Source organism: Lontra canadensis, unplaced genomic scaffold, assembly GCF_010015895.1.
Source record: "Lontra canadensis isolate GAN:19392208 unplaced genomic scaffold, GSC_riverotter_1.0 scaffold11, whole genome shotgun sequence".
NCBI lineage: Eukaryota > Metazoa > Chordata > Mammalia > Carnivora > Mustelidae > Lontra > Lontra canadensis.
In genome coordinates, this window is record NW_022631005.1 from 10,745,767 (window position 1) to 10,766,467 (window position 20,701).

The 20,701-nt window shown below is 38.3% G+C and overlaps 1 protein-coding gene across 1 annotated transcript in view; it reads left to right on the forward strand.

The window, feature by feature from the left end:
* ITGAV (integrin subunit alpha V) overlaps positions 1–20,701 on the forward strand; it is a 103,884-nt gene that overhangs the window by 24,233 nt on the left and 58,950 nt on the right. Inside the window, exon 3 of the mRNA XM_032856087.1 lies at positions 19,310–19,401. Coding sequence (XP_032711978.1) covers positions 19,310–19,401 — 92 coding nt within the window. The remainder of the gene's footprint in view (positions 1–19,309; positions 19,402–20,701) is intronic.

The window sequence follows — 20,701 nt, forward strand, 5'->3', positions numbered from 1 at the left end:
AACCTGTCATTCCTTGGTGCATTCCTTTCCGCAGTAGGACAGCTGGGAGGCAACCTAGAAATCAGTTAATCCAATTAATCCATTTCCTTTCTTACTAGTCAAGTAATACACATGCAGTTAGTTGTTATTTTAACACTTTAAATGTTTCACCAAAACTAAACTTAAATGAACCTTAAAAATCCTCCTTTTTTCCTGCTCCACTTTGACCAGACTCATACCCATTATTTTAAGACTTAACATCAACTTAGCTTTTTTTTTTTTTTTTAAATCTTCAGTAAAGAGTTTTTGTTTTAAACTGTTAGATGCTTTCAGGATAATTTCCTTCTCATTGCTAGGAGGAAACAAACCAGCATTGATAAAGCAATAGAGGTTTTCAAAGGGCCTGTATTCTTTGTGCTGGCTCCCACAGAACCATCAGACTTGCTCATGGAAGAAGAAGGAGATCTCGATTCTCTGTTCCCGGTGGTAGTCATAATTCAGTAAATAAATAAATACAAATCCCAGTGAAACGAGCTTCATCATGTTTTCTTCTGGCTCTGCTTTTGACTTTCCTTTTGGAAAACAATCTAATTTTATATAAAATGTTTCTCAACACCTCTGTGTGAATTAGTAACAATTTCTTGTCTTTGTAGATTCTGATTTCAGAACTTCCTTTTATATTCACAAATAATTAGTTTTTCAGTTATCTGCAAATCCAAACACTTTGAGTGTAGGGATTTTTATCTCATGTCATTTTAAGTCAATACTGTTATGCTTCTGAAGACTTTTAAAGGCATTTTGAAGTTAAAGAAAATCACTCTTTAATACTGATATATAACTGCTACCTATTTATCAGAGTTTCTTAAGAAACTTTTGTTACTAAGTCAAAGAAATCATTAACTTCTATTTTTGTTTTCCATAATATCTAGAATTTTAATTTTTTAATGGATTATTTTTTTGCAACATTCTGCTCAATAATTTGACTCTAAAACAGAATTTAAACATATAATAGAGGAATAGGAAGAGTAATGCATACTTAGTTTATTAAATGTTCTTGAATTTTATGAACTAAAGCTGCTTTATGTGTGGTAGATGAAAATGTAAACATAAAATTGATTAGGGGAGGATGTAGGGGGCACCTGGGTGGCTCAGTTACTTAAGCATCCAGCTCTTGATTTTAGCACAGGTCATGATCTCAGGGTGGTAAGATCAAGCCCTGTGTCAGGCTCTGTGCTGGGTGTGGAGGCTGCTTGGGATTCTCTCGCTCCCTCTCTTTCTGTCCGTGTTCTCTCTCTCTCTCAAAAAAAGTTGGGGAGGGGGATGTAGAAGTTCCTGACTAAAGCTTTTATATGTGAAGATTGATACATATCCACACTACCCCCCCCCCCCACTTTTTAAAACATATAAATAATTCACATTCATTGGTTGAACAAATGAGAAAACACCAAGAGGTAAAAAGAAAAGAAAATCTCCCAAATCCCAACCACCGGGGAAACTAGTAGCCATAGGATATATTTGTATGTGTGTGTATAGTGTGTTTTTGTATGTACCCTGTGGCCTGTGTAGATATTTGTGTGTGTGTCTGTACACATAAAATTATAGTTCAGTCTATCTCCTGTGGGGCATATTGTTGCTTTTTTAAAGCTATTATACCAAAGCTTTGAACATGTTTATTAAGTCTTTGTTCATATTTTTATTTACTTAGAATTTCTAAAAATGAAACTTAGAAGCCAGTGAGATGTGTTTTTTTTTAACATACGTCTGATACAGATTTGCTAAATAGGAAAAAGTGATGCAGCCTATCCCTGAACCAAGCTTTCTTAGTCTTGCTTAGTCCCACAGGTGAAACATTTATGTTTTAATTTCTATTTCTGATTTCTAGGGAGGTTTAAGTCTTTTCTCATATGTTTATTAGCTCTTTTTTTTTTTTGTATTTTCTATTCTTATTCTTTATCTGTTACCCTACTAAAGCATCTGTTTATTTCTATTAATTTTGAAAAGCAGTCTTTGTTATATACATACATTTTTGTTCAGTATTGCAGTTACCTTTGCACTTGACAGGTTTGTTATTTGTTTTTTACAACAGCTTTATTGAGATGTAATTTACCATACAGCTCACTGGTGTGTAGTTCTTAAGTGTACACTGAATTGTACGTGTTTATAGAGTTTTACAGGATTATAATCTCATTCCATAGCATTTCCCTCACCATGTTCATGGTCAGCCACTCTCCCATTTGCACCCCTAACCCTGAGCAATCTCAAGTCTACTTTCTAGGCCTGTGTGTTTCCCTTCTCTGGATATTTAGTAGAAATAGAGTTATATACTATGTGGTCTTTTGTGTCTGGAAGCTCATCCATGTGGCCACATGTGTCAGTACTCCACTCCTCTTTTATTGTCTGGTAGCATTCTTGAACCCCTGGTTATTCATTCACAGTAAATGTACATTTGGGCTGTTTCTTTTTGGTTACTGTAAATAATGTTGCTGTGAACAGTCATGTGCAAGTCTTTAGACATATGTTTTCATTTCTCTTGGATGGATACTAGGAGTGGAATTACTGGGTCATAAAGTAACTCTGTGTTTAGCTTTTTAAAGAAACTGCCAAACTATTTTAAAAATTGGCCACACCACACCATTTTACATTCCTACTAGCAATATGTGAGGATTCCAGTTTTTCCACATCCTTATGGACATATGTTGTTTTATCTCATTATAGTCATCCTAGTGAATGTGAAGTGATATTTCATTGTGGTTTTGATTTGGAAGACCTGGTGGCTAGTGATGTTGAGCATCTTTTCATGTACTTACTGGCTATATGTGTATCCCTTTGGGAGAAACATCTATTCAAGTACTTTGCCTATTTTCAATTGGGCGAGGTGTGTGTGTGTTCATGATATATACAGGTCTCCAATTGAATATAAGCTTTGCAAATATTTTCTCCTATGCTGTGGGTTGCCTTTTCACTTTTTTTAATGATGTTTTTTGAAGCTCAAAAGTTCTGAATTTTGATTAAGTCCAATTTGCCAACTTTTTATCTCTTGGACTTTGGTTTCCTAAATCTTGTCTAATCTAAGATTTTAAGGTTTATTCTTGTTTTCTTTTAAACATTTTATACTTTTAGCTCTTACGTTTAAGTCGGTGATCTGTTTTGGTGTTGTTATTGTTGTTTTGTATGGTTTGAGGTAGGGTTTCTCATTAATCTTTCTGCCTGTGTAAGGATATCCAGTTGTCCCATTACCATTTGTTGAAAACAGTATTTCTTTCCTATTGAATTTTCTTGGCACCTTTTTAAAAAAATCATTTGACTGTAAATGTAATAGTGCCATTGATGTCAAAATGTATTATATGTATTTCTAAAACATGCTAATTTTAAGTCACTATTGACTGTAATACTCTGATTTCAAAGATGTTAATAGTATCTTAATATTTGCAGCTCTGAATCAGTGAAATACATTATTTCACAATAGCATTAAGATTGCAAATACCAGTCCTGTCTGAGTTCCTCTTTATTGTTTTCTCCCAAACATCTTTGACAACATTTGTGACTCCCTGAAGACATCTTACATAATTATTTGCTTATCATTTCTCTCTTTTGAAAGCCAGGGACCTTATCTTTCTCATTTACTGCTATATACGCCTTGCATTTAGACATAGGAGGTACCTATGGTTTATTTATTTAACTGAATGATCAAAGAGATTCTTCCTCTGGCCTGTTAATTTTCAAAATAAGTAAGCAATATTGGGAGATTTTTCTTTGAGGCAAATTTATATGAAGTGCAACTGAACAATAGTTATGTTTGAGGCAAAAAGCTGCTTAAAGAAACTTGTAAATTGTTTATTAAGAGATGACTGTGGGGTAAAGCGTTTTTTTTTTTTTTGTTTTGTTTTGTTTTGTTTTGTTTTTATTGAGGTACAATTGATATATGATACTTGTTTCAGATAGACAGCATAATTATTAGATATTTGTATATACTACAAAATGATCACCACAGTTAGTTACCATCTGTCACCATACATAGTTACAGAAATTTTTTTCTTGTTACGAGAACTTTTAAGACCCACTGCCTTAGCAACTTTAAAATACACAATGCAATATTATTAACTATAGTCACCATGATGCTGTATATCACATTGTTTTAGTAGTCACTTGTTTGAGCAAAGAATAAGCTCTCTGAGCACCTAAATAATTTCTTGACCCATAGAGTCATATAATTTTGAATAGGAACCAAATGAGGAAAAACACAGGTAACTTCCAAACAGAAGTTTATTGCCTTGGTTCATTCTTTTTGACTTTGGTTTCAAAAAAGAAGACATAATCTTGTTGCTCCAAAGGATATTCTTTAGGTATGAAAAGAAGAAACAACAACAAAACAAAGATTAGCTTTAGGGTGATAAGGTAACTTTATCTTAAAAAAACATCCCCTGTAGAGCAAGTTCAGTGTTCAACAGTGTCTTTTGAAACATTCCGAGGAAAGCGCTGGCTCCTAATTGGGGCAGAGTCTAAAGCTGTGACAGTTTGCTCTGCTCAATATGCTTCTGTCCTGAAATATTCATAGGAGTCTGATAAATCGCAATTGACAGTTTAAAGGCAGGCAAAAAAAGACACTAAATTTTCAACCCGCTAGTGACTAACTTGCTAATGAACATCAAGTTTCTCTAGCAACATTTTTCTCTATGTATTTTTGAAAGTGACAGTACAGAGTTTTATGTTATGTAACACATGTCAGTTTCTTCTCGTTTTTACCATTGTGAGATACTCTTTTCCCCTTTAATTTATTTGGAAGATCAGAGCTGGTCTTCCAAGGTGTTTTATAGAACTATGGGTAGAAATCTTTGTTCATGGAGTACTTGGGTGGCTCACTTGGTTAAACATTGGACTTTTGGTTTTGGCTCAGGTAATAACCTCAGTTAGGGTCCTGGGATAGAGCCCTGTGTTGGGGCCCTGCGCCCAGTGGGTAGTCTGCTTCAGGATTTTCTCTCTCCCACAGTCCCTCCCCCTCCCCTAAAATAAATCAATCTTAAAAAAGGAAAAATTTTTGTTCTTTCTTGACTGTTGCCTGAGGAAGCATTTCATATGGCTTTGCAGTTTCTGCAGTTGTCTGTGTCTAATTTCCCTTTCAAGATTGGTGGTGTGGTCCAGGCAGTCTGTGGAGTCCCAGTGTCACTTGAAATGGTGATTTCAGGGCTGTGACTCCAAATATTTACTTCACTCAGGCCCCAAAATTGCTGCCAGTTTCAGCCAGGTTATGAATGAACCTCTTGTCAGTTTATGCAGAGAGCACACTTTCCTTTTCTTTCTCCCCACCCACCCCTCTGTTCACACTTCCTCTGAATGAAACTTACACCGGAATCAAGTATTTTATTTTAAGATAATTATTTTAACTTTCTGGGAATAAAGTTCTGATTGGTAAAGGAAAACTTCCTGTTGAGGAAACTTCTTGAAAATTTGGTAATCTGAGGTTGTGACCTTGTTAAAACTGAAAGCATTCAAAGCAATGGATAATATGTATTTTCTTGAAGACTCTTGCCTAAGTTTTTTTTTTGTTTTTTTTAAGATTTTATTTACTTATTTGAGAGAGGGAGAGAGCGAGTGGGGGGGAGGGGCAAAAGACAAGGGAGAAGCATACTCACCACTGAACAGGGAGCCTGACTCAGGGCTCAATTCCAGGACCCTGGGATCATGACCTGAGCTGAAGGCAGCCTCCTAATCGACTGTGCCACCCAGGCTTCCCAGCTCCAGGTTTTTTAAATGTAATTTTTTGTATCAAAAAGAACCATATAGGGGCTCCTGGGTGGTTCAGTGGGTTAAGCCTCTGCCTGCGGCTCAAGTCATGATCAGTCTCTGCTCAGCAGGGAGACTGTTTCCCTCTCTCTCTGCCTGCCTCTCTTCCTGCTTGTGATCTCTCTCTCTGTCAAATACATAAATAATTTTTTTTTTTAAAGAACCTTATAGCTTGATGGGTTTTCGCACTTGACTGGTAGTCCTTCATTCTTATAAAAAACTATTGGGAATAGCTTGCTAGATGGAAAGAACTTTGGATTTTTGTGTTCCACAATACTTGGTGGTGAAAATAAAACAAAAATTTATAAAATTTTTAATTCTTTTCCAGGACATTTTCCAGCTTAAGCTAAACCTGTTATCCACAAAGGCAGATATCATAATCATTGTAGCAGCGAATGTTTTTGATGCTTGTTTAAAAAGGAATTAGAACATGGTAGCAGTTGAGAAGCTTATGCTACGTGACAGTGTGGAGTCATATCCTGTTGCTACTGCTGCAAATTTAGAGAAAAGTCTGTTTCTTCAGGAAAAAAGAAGTTCACAGAGATAGTTTATAAAGAGGAAACTTCTCTTCCACTTTTCAGGAATATAATTAAAGAAAAATTGCTTAGCATAGAGGGCAATTAAAAAACTCCATGGAACCCATTCTTAGCATGGCAGTAAATAAAGCTCTTGACAACCATGCCCCTCCTGACCCTTCCCTCTAGTCATAGCCAAGAGCTCACAGTTTTCTGAAAAATTCAGTCGTATCCACTCTTCCATTTCTTGCTACACATTGTCCCTTGGCCTAGAAAGCATTCTCTTCCTTGTTCTCTGCCACCCTCTTCTGGTAACACCTCACACATTCCTCTGCCAGAGCTCCACCGTCATTGCTTGTTCCTGTGCTTGTGTCTTTGTTAGGTATTTCCCAGGGTCAAACTCCTCTATTTGATCTTGTGTTAGGGTCATGATAGGACAACTACAATTTAAGGGTTTTAATCAAGAATGGGAAGGAATAAGGTTTTCCAGGTTAGAAGCCCATGGTTGCAAAAGCAGGTGGGAATTGAACAGGGAATTGCAGGTAAGAATGTACATGACTTGTTTCTGGAGCTGGGGGCTGAGGGTAAGGCAACTCTTACATGTAAAAATAAGTGTATCCTGGAGCCTTGAAAAAAATTTCTCCATTATAATAATATTATATATTACACACCATTTTCTGAAGGGTTTATTCTGTTAATTTTTCATTTACTCCATCTCAGACCCCAACAGTGGTTATTATGCTGTGCTTCTTATGTATACTGGAAGAGAAAGTAGATAAGAATTTGAGGAAATGTGTATGTTTCTTTTTTTTTTTTTAAAGATTTTATTTATTCATACGAGAGAGAGCAGAGAGCGTAAGTGGGGGGAGGGCAGAGGGAGAGGGTGAAGTGGACTCCCTGCTGAGCAGGTAACCTGACATGGGACTTGATCCTAGGACCCTGGGATCATGACCTCAGCCAAAGTCAGATGCTTAACCGACTGAGCCACATAGGTACCCAAGGGAATGTGTATGTCTCTTAAATCAAAATAGAAATATTCTTAAATGAAACTGAGGGAGGTAAGAATTGGTTAAATAAACTACTTTATGGCTATATAGCGATGTACTACATGGCAATGAAAATAGTGGTGTAGGTCAACCTTTTTAATGTATTGTTAAGGGGGGAAAGGTATTGTACATTTATATATAATAATAACTTTAATGTTTTGTAAATATTGGCTTAAAAATATGTATTCTACAGGTAAAAGGATATGCATGTATTCATGAAACAAGTCATTAGGATAGACACTAAAATATTAGCAGAGGTCTTTACGGGGGATTGTCAATTTAGATGCGTTCGTACATGTGGCTTTATGTCTTAATTTGTTTTGTAATGTTTTATAATCAGAGTAAATACAATAAAGAGTTCAAATAGAAAGAAATAGAAGATATCCTATTGGGGCCTTATAATACATATAGTGTGTACTTTTTGGTTGCTATGCTGTTAACATTTTTAAACTTACATAAAATTTGAAACTGTAATACAGTGAACAATATATACTTCATCTGCATTCAACCATTCCTGCAGATATGGTAACATTTTTCCCCTAAGCATCAGAGCATGTATCTTCTAAAAACTAGGATCTTCCCGTACATAATCAGAACACTATTATCACAGCCTGGTAATGTGTTGTTATTATAGTACGGTTATGTACTGTATATTCCATATTTAAATTTCCACAATTATCTTAAAAAGTTCTTTGTAACTTTTAACAGAATTTTAGACACAAGATTCAAAGATCATATCTTCCATTGGGTTACTGTATTTCATTCTTCTTTCTTGAATCTCCCTTACTATTTTGTTTTTCTTGACATTGACATTTTTGAAGACTCTGGATCAGGTCTTGTGGGCAGGAATAATTGTATTGGCAAGAATATAGTGATTTTGGATAGCCCAAGATGACAGAGGAATAGGAGACCTTAGTTTTGTCTGTCCCAGGAATTCAGCTGGATAGTTGTCAGATCAGCTGGATAGTTGTCATATCATTCTGAATACCTGTGAACTCAACCAGAGGTCTAAGAAAGAATAGGTGCAATTCTACAAACAGAAAAGCAACCACTTACTGCAAGGTAAGAGGTGCAGAGAACTGAATCTGAGGTGATATATGGGAAGATAAACTGCAGGGGGATGGAGACTTCTTACGCCAGCACCAGAAAGTAATATAGCAGTGGAGGGCAAAATCAGTAAAAGTCTGCTCCATTGAGGTGGCAAAATGGGGCAGAATCCTAGGTGGAACAGTGTGGTCTCAAGATCCTTGGGGTCACAGGAAGATCATGGGTGCCTGAATGTGGCAGAGTTTCCAGGCATCATAGTAGGGAGGCTGGCTGTGATCAGTGACCCCAGGATGGACTCTCAGCTCCAGGTTGCCATGACCTGGAACCATGGCTCATTTGGGGTCCAGCAAGGGGCAGAACTTCAGTGAGACCTCCGTCCCTCCCCTCAGAGGAGCTGTGCAAGTGCACGCTGCAGGAATTTGCAGGGTTTGGAGACTTGAAATGGGGTCACAGGCTGGTTGAGCACCATGCAGTTGGAGACCAGGGAGACCAGAGTGATTGCCAGCTTTTCCCTGAGGGTGCACTGAAGAGTGGGACTTTCAGCTCTGGGACCGAAGATTGGGAGGCCCCCATTCTCATGGTCATCCTCATGCTCTAAAGGAACAAAAGTCACATAGAGCATTCAGGAGCAACATACTTAGCTTGGACCCCTGGCAAAGACAGTACAGTTCTGCCTAGGGCGAAGACACTTGAGAATTCAGTGCAACAGGCCCCTCCCCCAGAAGATCAGATAGAACATCCAGCTAAAACCCAAGTTTCTGATCAGAGAGAACTGCTAAACTCCATCTAACACTAGGGGAAAATAGTATATAGAATTTATGCTTTTTTTTTTTTTTTTTCAAAATTCTGTAGTTTTTCAGTTACTTTTTCCCACTATCCTTTTTATACCAATTTCTTACATTATCAGCTCTTTTTAAAAAAATTTTTAAATTTTCATTTTTACACTTACATTCTATCCATTCATTGTATTTAATTTTATTTTTGTATTTATATAAGTTTCTCTTTCTTTGCATTTTTGAGACGTACTTTCTTTTAATAAACAGACCAAAATACACATAGGATCCAGTGTGTTCCTCTGTTTTGTTCACCAATTGGATTATATTCTCTCTCTTTTTAATTAAAAATATATTTTTGTTTGTTTTTTGGGTCTCTTCTGATTTGTCTAGTGTATATTTTTCTGGGGGCTGATGTTGCCATTTTAGTATTTTGTTTTTCTGTTCACCTGTTCTCCTCTGGACAGAATGACAAGAAGGAAAACCCACCTCAAAAAAAGAGAACGAGAGAGTACTGACTGCCAGGGACCTAATCGGTGTGGGTATAAGTAAGATGTCAGACCTAGAGTTCAGAATACCAATTATAAAGATATTAGTTAGACTTGAAAAAAAGCATAGAAAACACTAGAGAATCCCTTTCTGGAGAAATAACTAAAATCTAATCAAGTTGAAATAAAAAGGCTACTGAGATGCAATAAAAAGTGGAGGTTCTAACTCTACTAGGATAAATGAGGCAGAAGAGAGAATTAGTGACATAGAAGACAAAATGATGGAGAGTAAAGAAGCTGAGAAAAAGAGAGATAAACAGTTATTGGGTCATGAGGAGAAAATTCGAGAGGTAAGTAATACCATAAGGTGAAACAATATTAGAATAATGGGGATCCCAGAAGAAGAGGGAAAGAGAGGGGCAGAAGGTATTTGGGAGTAAATTCTAGCTGAGAACCTGTCTAATCTGGGGAAGGAAACAGGCATTCAAGTCCAGGAGGCACAGAGAGTCACCCTCAAAAATCAATAAAAATAGTTCAACACCTTGACATATAATAGTGAAGCTTGTAAATCTCAGAGACAAAGAGAAAATCCTGAAAGCAGCTCAGGACAACCTTTACCTTAACCTAAAATGGTAGAAACATTAGATTGGCAACTGACCTATGCACAGAGACCTGGCAGGCTAGAAAGGACTGGCATGATATATTCAGGGTGCTTAATGAGAAAAACATGCAGCCAAGAATACTTTATCCAGTCAGGATGTCATTCAAAATAGGAGGAGAGAGAAAAAGCTTCCAGGACAAATAGCAGTTAAAAGAATTTGTGATGGGTGCCTGGGTGGCTCATTGGGTTAAGCCTCTGCTTTCGGCTCAGGTCATGATCTCAGAGTCCTGGGATTGAGTCCTGCATTGGTCTCTCTGCTCAGCAGGGAGCCTACCCCCCCGCCCCCCCGACCCCATCCCACCTGCCTCTCTGCCTACTTGTGATCTCTCTGTCAATAAATAAATGAATAAATAAAATCTTAAACAAGAAAAGAATTTGTGATCACTAAACTACACCTGCAAGAAATATTAAAGGGGATCCTCTAAGTGAAGAGAGAACCCAAAGTAACATAGACCAGAAACAGTGACTTTACAGGGAATACAGTGGCACTAAATTTATATTTGTCAGTAGTTACTCTGAATGTAGATGGGCTAAATGCCCCAATCAAAAGACACAGGGTATCAGATTGGATAAATAAGCAAGACCCATCCATATGCTGTGGCAGGAGATGCATTTTAGACCCAAAGCACCTCCAGAATGATAGTGAGGGGGTGGAGAACATTTATCATGCTAATGGACATCAAGAGAAAGCTAGGGTAGCAATCCTTATATCAGACAAATTAGATTTTAAACCAAGATTGTAATACGAGATGAGGAAAAAACCACTATATTATAATTAAAGGGTCTATCCAACAAGAGGATCTAAGAATTATAAATACTAATGCTCCTAACATGGGAGCAGCCAATTATATAAACCAATTAATAACAAAATTAAGGAAACACATTGATACTATTACAATAATAGGGGACTTTTAAAAAATATATATTTTTTAAATTTTTTAAAAACATTTTATTTATTTGACAGAGATCACAAGTAGGCAGAGAGGCAGGCAGAGAGAGAGAGGGAAGCAGGCTCCCTGCTGAGCAGAGAGCCCGATGCGGGGCTCGATCCCAGGACTCTGGGATCATGACTTGAGCTGAAGGCAGAGGCTTTAACCTACTGAGCCACCCAGGTGCCCCAATAGTAGGGGACTTTAATACCCCACTCACTGCAGTGGACAAATCATCTAAACAGAAGATCAAAAAGGAAATGGGCTTTGAATGGCACACTGGACCTGGTGGACTTCACAGATATATTCAGAGCATTTCATCCTAAAGCAACAGAATACACATTCTCCTTGAGTGCACGTAGAACATTCTCCAGAATATGGGTCACAACTGGTACCAAAAGATTGGGGTCATTCCTTGTGTATTTTCAAACCACAGTGCTTTGAAACTTGAACTCATTCACAAGAGGGAATTTGGAAAGAACTCAAATGCATAGAGGCTAAAGAGCATCCTATTAAAAATGAATGGGTCAACCAGGAAATTAAAGAAGAATTTTAAAAATTATGGAATTATAAAAAAATGGAAACAAATGAAAATGAAAACACAACTGTTCAAAATGAAACACAATAGTTCAAAATCTTTGGGATGCCGCAAAAGCAGTCCTAAGAGGCAAGTATATGTAGTACAAGCCTTTCTCAAGAAACAAGAAAGGTCTCAAATACACAACCTAACCTTAACACCTAAAGGAGCTGGAGAAAGAGCAGCACATTAAGCCTAAACCCAGCAGAAGAAGAAAATTAATAAAGGCTAGAGAAAAAAATCAATGAAATAGAAACCAAAGAATAGTAGAACAGATCAACAAAACTAGGAGCTGGTTCTTTGAAAGAATAAATAAGACTGATAAACCCTTGGCCAGACTTAACAAAATGAAAAGATAAAGGACCCTGATAAAATCATGAATGAAGGAGAGATCACAACCAATACAAAGAAATAAAACAATTATAAGAACATATCATGAGCAGCTATATGCCAACAAATTAAGCAATCTGGAAGACATGGATGCATTTCTAGAAACATATAAAACTACCAAAACGGAAACAGGAATAAATAGAAAACCTGAATAAACGCATAATTGGGAAGGAATTGAAGCAGTAATTAAAAAATCTCCTGACAAACAAGAGTCCAGGACCAGATGGCTTCCTAGGGGGATTCTACCAAACATTTAAAGAATTAATACCTATTCTTCTGAAGCTGTTTCAAAAAACAGAAATGGAAGGAGAACTTCCAAACTCTTTCTGTGAGGCCAGCATTACCTTGATCTTTAAACCAGACCCCGGCAAAAAAGAGAATTACAGACCAGTATCTTTAATGAACGTGGATGCCAAAGTTCTCACCAAGATACTAGCCAGTAGGATCCAACTGTACATTAAAAGGATTATTAACCACAACCAAGTGAGTTTTATTGCTGGGCTGCAGTGTTGGTTCAACATCCTCAAATCAGTCAATGTGATACACTACATTAATAAAAGAAAGAACAAGAACCATATGACATTCTCAGTAGATGCAGAAAAAGCATTTGACAAAGTAAAGTATCCTTTCTTTATTTAAATTAAAAAAAAAGATTTTATTTATTTATTTGGCAGAGAGCACAAATAGGCAGATCAGCAGGCAGAGGGAGAGGGAGAAGCAGACTCCCTGCCAAGCATGGAGCCTGATGCGGGACTTGATCCCCAGACCCTGGGATCATGACCTGAGCTGAAGGCAGCTGCTTAACCGACTGAGCCACCCAGGCACCCCTAAAGCATCCTTTCTTGATTAAAACTTAAGTGTAGGGATAGAGGGAACATACTGCAGTATCATAAAGCCATATATGGAAAGCCCACAGTGAATATCATTCTCAGTGGGAAAAAACTGACAGTTTTTCCCCTAAGGACTGGAACGTGGAAGGGATGTCCACTCTCACCACTGTTGTTCAGCATAATACCAAGAGTCATAGCCTCAGCAATTAGACTCCCGAAAGAAAGGGCATTCGAATTGGCAAAGACGAAGTCAAACTCTTAATCCTTGCAGATGACTTGATACTTTATGTGGAAAATTTGAAAGACTCCACCCCAAAACTGCTAGAACTCATTCAGGAATTCAGCAAAGTGGCAGGATATAAAATTATTGTACAGAAGTCAGTTGTATTTCTATATGCTAACAATGAGCCAGAAGAAAGAGAATTTAAGGAGTTGATCTCATTTACAGTTGTACCAAAAAGCAAAAGATATCTAGTAATAAACCTACCCAAAGAGGCTAAGGATAGTAACTGAAAATTATAAAACACTCATGAAAGATATTGAGGGTGACACAAAGAACTGGAAAAATGTTCTACGCTCATGGATTGGAAGAATAAATATTGTTAAAATGTCTATGCTACCTAGTGCAATGTATACATTCAATCCAATCCCTATTAAAGTACCATCAATTTTTTTTCATGGATCTTGAACAAATAATCCTAAAATTTGTTTGGAACCAGAAGAGACCCCAAATAGTGAAAGGAATGTTGAAAAAGAAAACCAAAGCTGGTGACATCATAATTCTGCACTTCAAGCTCTATTACAAAGGTGTAATCATCAAGACGGGAAGGTACTGGCACAAAAACAGACACCTAGATCAATGGAACAGAATAGAGAACCAGAAATGGACCCTCAACTCTATGGTCAACTAATCTTTGACAAAGAGGGGAAAAATATCCAACAGAAAAAAGACTGTCTCTTCAACAAATGGTGTTGGGAAGATTGGACAGCCACACACAGAAGAATGAAACTAGATCATTTCCTTACAATGTACACAAGAATAGACTCAATATTGATGAATAACCTCAATGTGAGATAGGAATCCATCAAAATCCTGGAGGAGATCACCAGCAGCAACCTGTGTTACCTCAGCGGTAGCAACTTCTTGCTAGACATGACTCCAGTGGCAAGGGAAACAAAGGCAAAAACAACTATTGGGACTTTATCAAGATAAAAAGCTTTTGCACAGCAAAGGAAACCGTTGACAAAACCAAAAGACAACTGACAGATGGGAGATGGTATTTGCAAATGTCTTATCAGATAAAGGGCTGGTATCCAAAATGTATAAAGAACTTAACCAAACTCAAGACATGAACAGACATTTCTCCAAAGAAGATATCCTAATGGCCAAACGACACATGAAAAAGTGCTCCACATCACTCAGCATCAGGGAAATACAAATCAAAACCACAATGAGAGATCACCTCACACCAGTCAGAATGGCTAAAATTAACAAGTCAAGAAATGACAGATGCTGGCGAGGATGCGGAGAGAGGGGAACCCTCCTGCACTGTTGGTGGGAATGCAAGCCACTCTGGAAAATAGCATAGAGGTTCCTCAAAAAGTTGAAAATAGAGCTACCTTATGACCCAGCAATTGTACTACCAGGTATCTACCCCAAAGATACAAATGTAATGATCTGAAGGGGCACCTGCACCCCAATGTTCATAGCAGCAGCATCCACAATAACCAGACTATGGAAAGAGCCCCGATGCCAGGTGGACAGATGCATGGATAAAGAAGATGTGGTATATGTATACAGTGGAATATTACTTAGCCATCAAAAAACTGAAATCTTGTCATTTGCAATGACGTGGGTGGAACTAGATGGTATTATGAAAGCGAAATAAGTCAATCAGAGGAAGACATTATATTATCTTACTCATATGTGGAATTTAAGAAACAAAACAGAAGATCATGGGGGAAGAGAGGAAAAAGTAAAATGATGAAATCAGAGAGGGAGATAAACCCTAAGAGACTCTAAATCATAGGAAATGAACTGAGGGTTACTGGAGCGGAAACAGTGGAGGGATAGGGTAACTGGGTGATGGACATTAAGGAGGGCGTGTGATGTGATGAGCCCTGGGTATTATCTAAGACTCTTGATAGGGCCCCTGGGTGGCTTAGTTGGTTAAGCCTCTGTCTTTTGCTCAGGTCATGATCCCAGAGTCCTGGGATCGGGCTCTGCATCGGGCTCCTGGTTCAGTGGTGAGCCTGCTTCTCCCTCCCCCTCTACCTCTGCCTGCTGCTCCGCCTCCTTGTGCTCTGTCAGATAAATAAAATCTTAAAAAAAAAAAAAAAAAGACTGATGACCTCTACTGAACTCTACTTTGAAACTAATAATACATTATGTGTTAATTAAATTTCAATTTAAAAAACATAAAAAGATAGACATCCTTCTTCCCCAACAAAGAATATAGTGATACTGGTTCTGCATCATTTTGTTTTTGGAATTGGCAGTTATAGAGCTTATGAGGAAATGTATGGAGCCTTAATTTGAGCCTTTCTGATGTGGTACAGGCAAAGTTTTCTTCTAGTAAAAAAAAAGCTTTGTTTCTTCTTGGACATCTTTAGGGTCTTGCTGAAAAGGCTTTGTTTTAAATGAAAGCAGAAGGGAGAAATAGCAATTCTGAGAATGTTGCACTTTTTGTTCACATGCATTCTTAGCTCATTAGCTCAGTTCCCTTGGGCTATGATTACCTGAGTTTATTTGTGGTCTCAGGGGACAATGAGTGGCAGTGAATCCAAGCACCAGCTGTTTCGCAGTCCTGCTGTATTTCTCCTCCTTCATTAATGTGAGAGGTAAATGCCTTCATCTCCTTTGTAGTTAGGAATAGAATAGAAAATCTGTAGCACAGTAAGAGAACAGTTAGCTTGCAGTGGAATAAAAAAATCCTGTTAAGTAAATTGTAACCATAAATTTTATGGTTTAAATCATTGAAAATTACCAGTTAAATCCCATTTCGTCCAGAGGCTAAACTTCTTTGTAATTGTTGGTCAGGCCCTTTTGGAATCAGTCATGCTTTATTTCCAAACAAAACCCCAAATTTCACTTAAAAAATAAAAAAGACTCTTTCTTGCTCATATCATCCTCTAGTGTGGGTCATTCGGCTGCTCTTACCGTTTCAGAGCTTGGGCCAAAGCTGCCTTTATCGTGTGATTTTACCATCTATTCTAGCCTAATGGATGGGAAAGAGAAAACATGAAGATTTCATATCTACTTTTTTGGGTTTTATTTGCTTTTTAGTGAGTTGATTATTTTAGATTCCACTTATAAGTGATATGATGAAGTATTTGTCTGTGTCTGACGTATTTCGCTTAGCATAATATTCTCTAGATCTGTCAGTGTTGTCTCAACTTGCAGGATACTCTTTTTTGTGGCTAAATAACATTCTATTGTATCCTGTCTTGTTCACCTCTCCGTAGGTATTTAGGTTGCTTTCATGTCTTGGCTGTTACAAGTAATGCTGCAGTGAACATGGGAATACAGACACTCCTTTGAGGATAGTGATTTCATTCCTTTATACCCAGAAGTTGGATTCCTGGATCATATAACAGTTCCATATTTAATTTCTTGAGTAGCTTCCATACTGTTTTCCATAATGGCTGTATCAGTTTACATTTCCACTTGTAATGTATAGGGGTTCCCTCTTCTCCACGTCCTCACAAACACTTGTTAGCTTTTGTTTTTTGTTTTGTTTTGTTGTTTTTGGATCATTTCCATCCTAGCTGGTGTGAGATGATATCTTACTGTGGTTTTTATTTGCATTTCTTTGAGGATTAGTGAGCTCATACCCACTTTTAACTTACTTGAACTGGAAGTGACATCTGCCACTTCTACTCTTATCTTACTGGCAACCACTAGCTATGTGGCTTTAACCTAACTGTAGAAGGATGGGAAATATAAGGGATTCCGTGGACAGATGGATTAGTGATCTATGGGTCATTGGTATGTATTGTTCCCAGTGGTGATGGCAAGGTGAACATAGGCTTCAGAGTCAAGCCAACCACTGCTGGGAAACCTTGGTTTTCATGGTGAAAGGCATATACTAAGTACGTTCCATTTCTACTTCCTTCTACTTCTAAAAATGTATATTTGTGACCACTGACAAAGAACAGCTATATTTAGACTACAGATAGAGGCCTTTGGAGATTGACATATTAAAGAAATTTTTTTGAAAGTAATGGAAAAGGGGGGTGCCTGGGTGGCTCAGTCAGTTAAGCATCTGCCTTTGGCCCAGGTCACGATCCCTTGGTTCTGGGATCGAGTCCCACATTGGGCTCCCTGCTCAGCAGAGAGTCTGCTTCTCCTTGTGCCTGCCTCTCTGCCTACTTGTGCTATCAAATAAATAAATAAAATCTTAAAAAAAAAATTTATATATATATATATTAAAAAGATTATTTATTTTAGATTGAGAGAGTTCTCATGTGAGTGGGGATGGGGACAGAGGGGAGAGTGAGAGAATCTCAAGCCGACTCCAGGCTGAGCTCGGAACCTGATGCAGGGCTCCATTTCAGGACCCTGAGATCATGACCTGAGCCGAAACCAAGAGTCGGACACTCAACCCACTGTGCCACCCAGGTGCCCCTTGGAATGCATGCTTATAAAGAATGATTAATATAAATAGATTTTAAGAAGAACAGACTAGACTTTAAAAATAATTACTCTCTCTCTCAAAAAAAGAAAATAGTCTCTCTTTCCCTAAATACTTTATGGATGTTTCCATAATTTTTTTCTTGAACAATTTAACAGCTTTTCAGTGGAAAGGATCCTCTCCTCGCCTCTCCTCCTCTCCTCTCCTTTCCTCTCCTCTCCTCTCTTCTCTGTCAAGCTAACCGATTTTGGGTTCTGTGCCCAGATCACCCCAGAGCAGAGCAAACGGAGCACCATGGTGGGAACTCCATACCGGATGGCACCAGAGATTGTGACGCGGAAGGCCTGTGGACCCAAGGTTGACATCTGGTCCCTGGGAATCATGGCCATCGAAATGATTGAAGGGGAGCCCCCATACCTCAGTGAAAATCCTCTGAGAGTCTTGTACCTCATTGCCACCAATGGGACCCCAGGGCTTCAGAACCCAGAGAAGCTGTCAGCTTTCTTCTGGGAGGTTCTGAACCGCTGTCTTGAGATGGATGCGGAGAAGAGAGGTTCAGCCCAAGAGCTGCTGCAGCATCAGTTCCTGAAGATTGCCAAGCCCCTCTCCAGCCTCACTCCACTCACTGATTGCTGCAGCAAAGGGAGCAACCAAGAACAGTCGCTAAAGCCATGCTTACCCCAGCCTCATTGTGCCAAGACTTCTGTGAAATAAATGCTCATTTTAGAAATTCAAAAAAACCCCAAAAAACAAAAAGCCTCTCCTTTCCTCTCCCCTCCCCTCCCCTCCCCTTTCTTCTCTTCCATTCTCTTCTTTCTTCTCTTCTCTTCTGTTCTCTTCTCTTTTCTCTGTTTCTTTTTTCTTTTCTTTCTTTTTTATAAGTGCTTTACATGAGTGGCTGGTACATTGGGAATAATTTTCTCAGTAATGTAAACTGAAAGTAAATATTTGAATGTGTCAAATCTAATTCCTTTTTCCACCAGCCGAGTCATGTCTTCCTAGTTCTAACTCCTGTGTTATAATGTCATTTGCACTGTCTCAGTCTTTTACTTTAGTCTTTTGCTACTGGTGTTTTATAAAGGAGCCTTTTTTTTCTTAAAGATTTTATTTGTCACAGAGAGAGAGAGAGAGAGCGAGCGTGCACACACAAGCAGGGGGAGCAGCAGGCAAAGGGAGAAGCAGGCTCACCGTTGAGCAAGGAGCCATATGTGGGATTTGATACCAGGACCCTGGGATCATGACTTGACCTGAAGGCAGTCATTTAACTGACTGAGCCACCCAGGCATCCCGGCAGTAGACTTTTGTTTTTATAAATATCTTTATATCGCAGAATTTGTGGGAGTACAGTAGGTGACTATAAGTATTTGTTTAATAGTTAATTACCTGATAATTTAGCAGTTGGGAAACTTTACTATTACTTTTTCACATCTACATTGTAATAGTTAATATGGGTTAATAGCAACCCTGAGACACTTATCGTCATCCTGTATTTCGTTTTTTGATTAGTTGAAAGTTTTAGACATTCATAAAGTACGTGAGATAAAAGCTGATGTGGAATTTGATTAATGAAAGGCACACTGTACATCTGGCTGGATTGAAATAAACTGTTTTACTAAGAATATATATTTTGTTTCTCACCCCTCACAATATTTTTCTTAGGCAATAGAGATTTTGCTAAGGATGATCCTTTGGAGTTTAAGTCTCACCAGTGGTTTGGAGCATCTGTGAGATCAAAACAGGATAAAATTTTGGTAAGTCTTTTGGTTATTTCCTCATAGGTGGGTTTGTCAATTTATGTGGAAACACAGAAGATTTTATGTTTGAAAGCTGATAGTAAAACTCAGTGTGTTCTGGAGCACAGTGCAAGATGAGATAAGATAGCTCTGATCAAAGGTCATCCTGTCTGCGGATCCCATCCATCCCACCCTTCACAGACTTGGGTTTTGCTACTTTCTACCTTTATTCCTACCTTGTTCCTTTCTCCTGGCCCTGTTAATACTTCTCGTCAGTATGTTTCTCTCCAGTCAGGTTTAGGACTAGTAGGTCTGTGATTAATCAAACACACTAATACCTCCTCTCTTTAAAAATACAGCAACGTTCCCTTTGCCTCTTCTCCACTGCTATGCCTCATTACTTTGCTCCTCTTTTCAGAAACTTTTTGAAAGTCTTTTCTACAGTCACCATCTCTACCTTCTTCGCGTTTTCTTCCCAACCACTGTAGTCAGGCTCAGGCAGGCATGGCCAAAGTCACCTTGGCTCTCAGGTCACTGAAATCAGTGTTTTCTTATGTTTCTTATCCTCTCATCACCATTCAGCAAGGTCAGTTAGCCCATTCTTTTTGAAATACTTTTCTTCCCTTGGCTTCTGGAACACTGTATTTTCCTGGTTTTCTCTCATTCAGTTACCTGCTCCTTGCAGCCTCCTTTTTGCTCAGTCTCTAGTTGTTGGGTTATTCCCAGGCTGTGTTCTGGACCCCTGTCTTCTCTAACTACACCTTTTAGCTATCTGTTCCTATCCTGTCTCATGGCTATTAATAAAACCCATATGTCATAATCCCTAAATCTATCATTCTAGCTCTTAATTCTCCTTGGATTTTCAGTCATATTTCCAAACTAGCTGTGTGGCATTTCCATTTGGATATCTCGTGTATTACTGAAAATGAACATGGCCAAAATAGAACTCTTTTTACCCACTATCAAAAAGAAAAAAACACAGGGATACCTGGGTGGCTCAGTCAGTTGGGTGTCTGCCTTTGACTCAAGTTGTGGTCTTAGGGTCCTGGGATCAGGCCTGTGTCCAGCTTCCTGCTCAGTGGGGAGCCTGCTTCTCTCTCTCCCTCTGCAGCCCACCCTGCTTGTGTTCTCTCTCTCTCTCTCTCTGAAATAAAATAAATACATAAATAAATAATAATTAAAAAAGGGAAAAACACAAAGATAACTGCTTCCATATAAAACCTTCCCACCTTGTTTAGAGGCATAACTCTCCACCTCATCCACCAGCAAGCCCTATCAATTTGGCTTCGGGAATATATTCCACATCCATCAATAAATC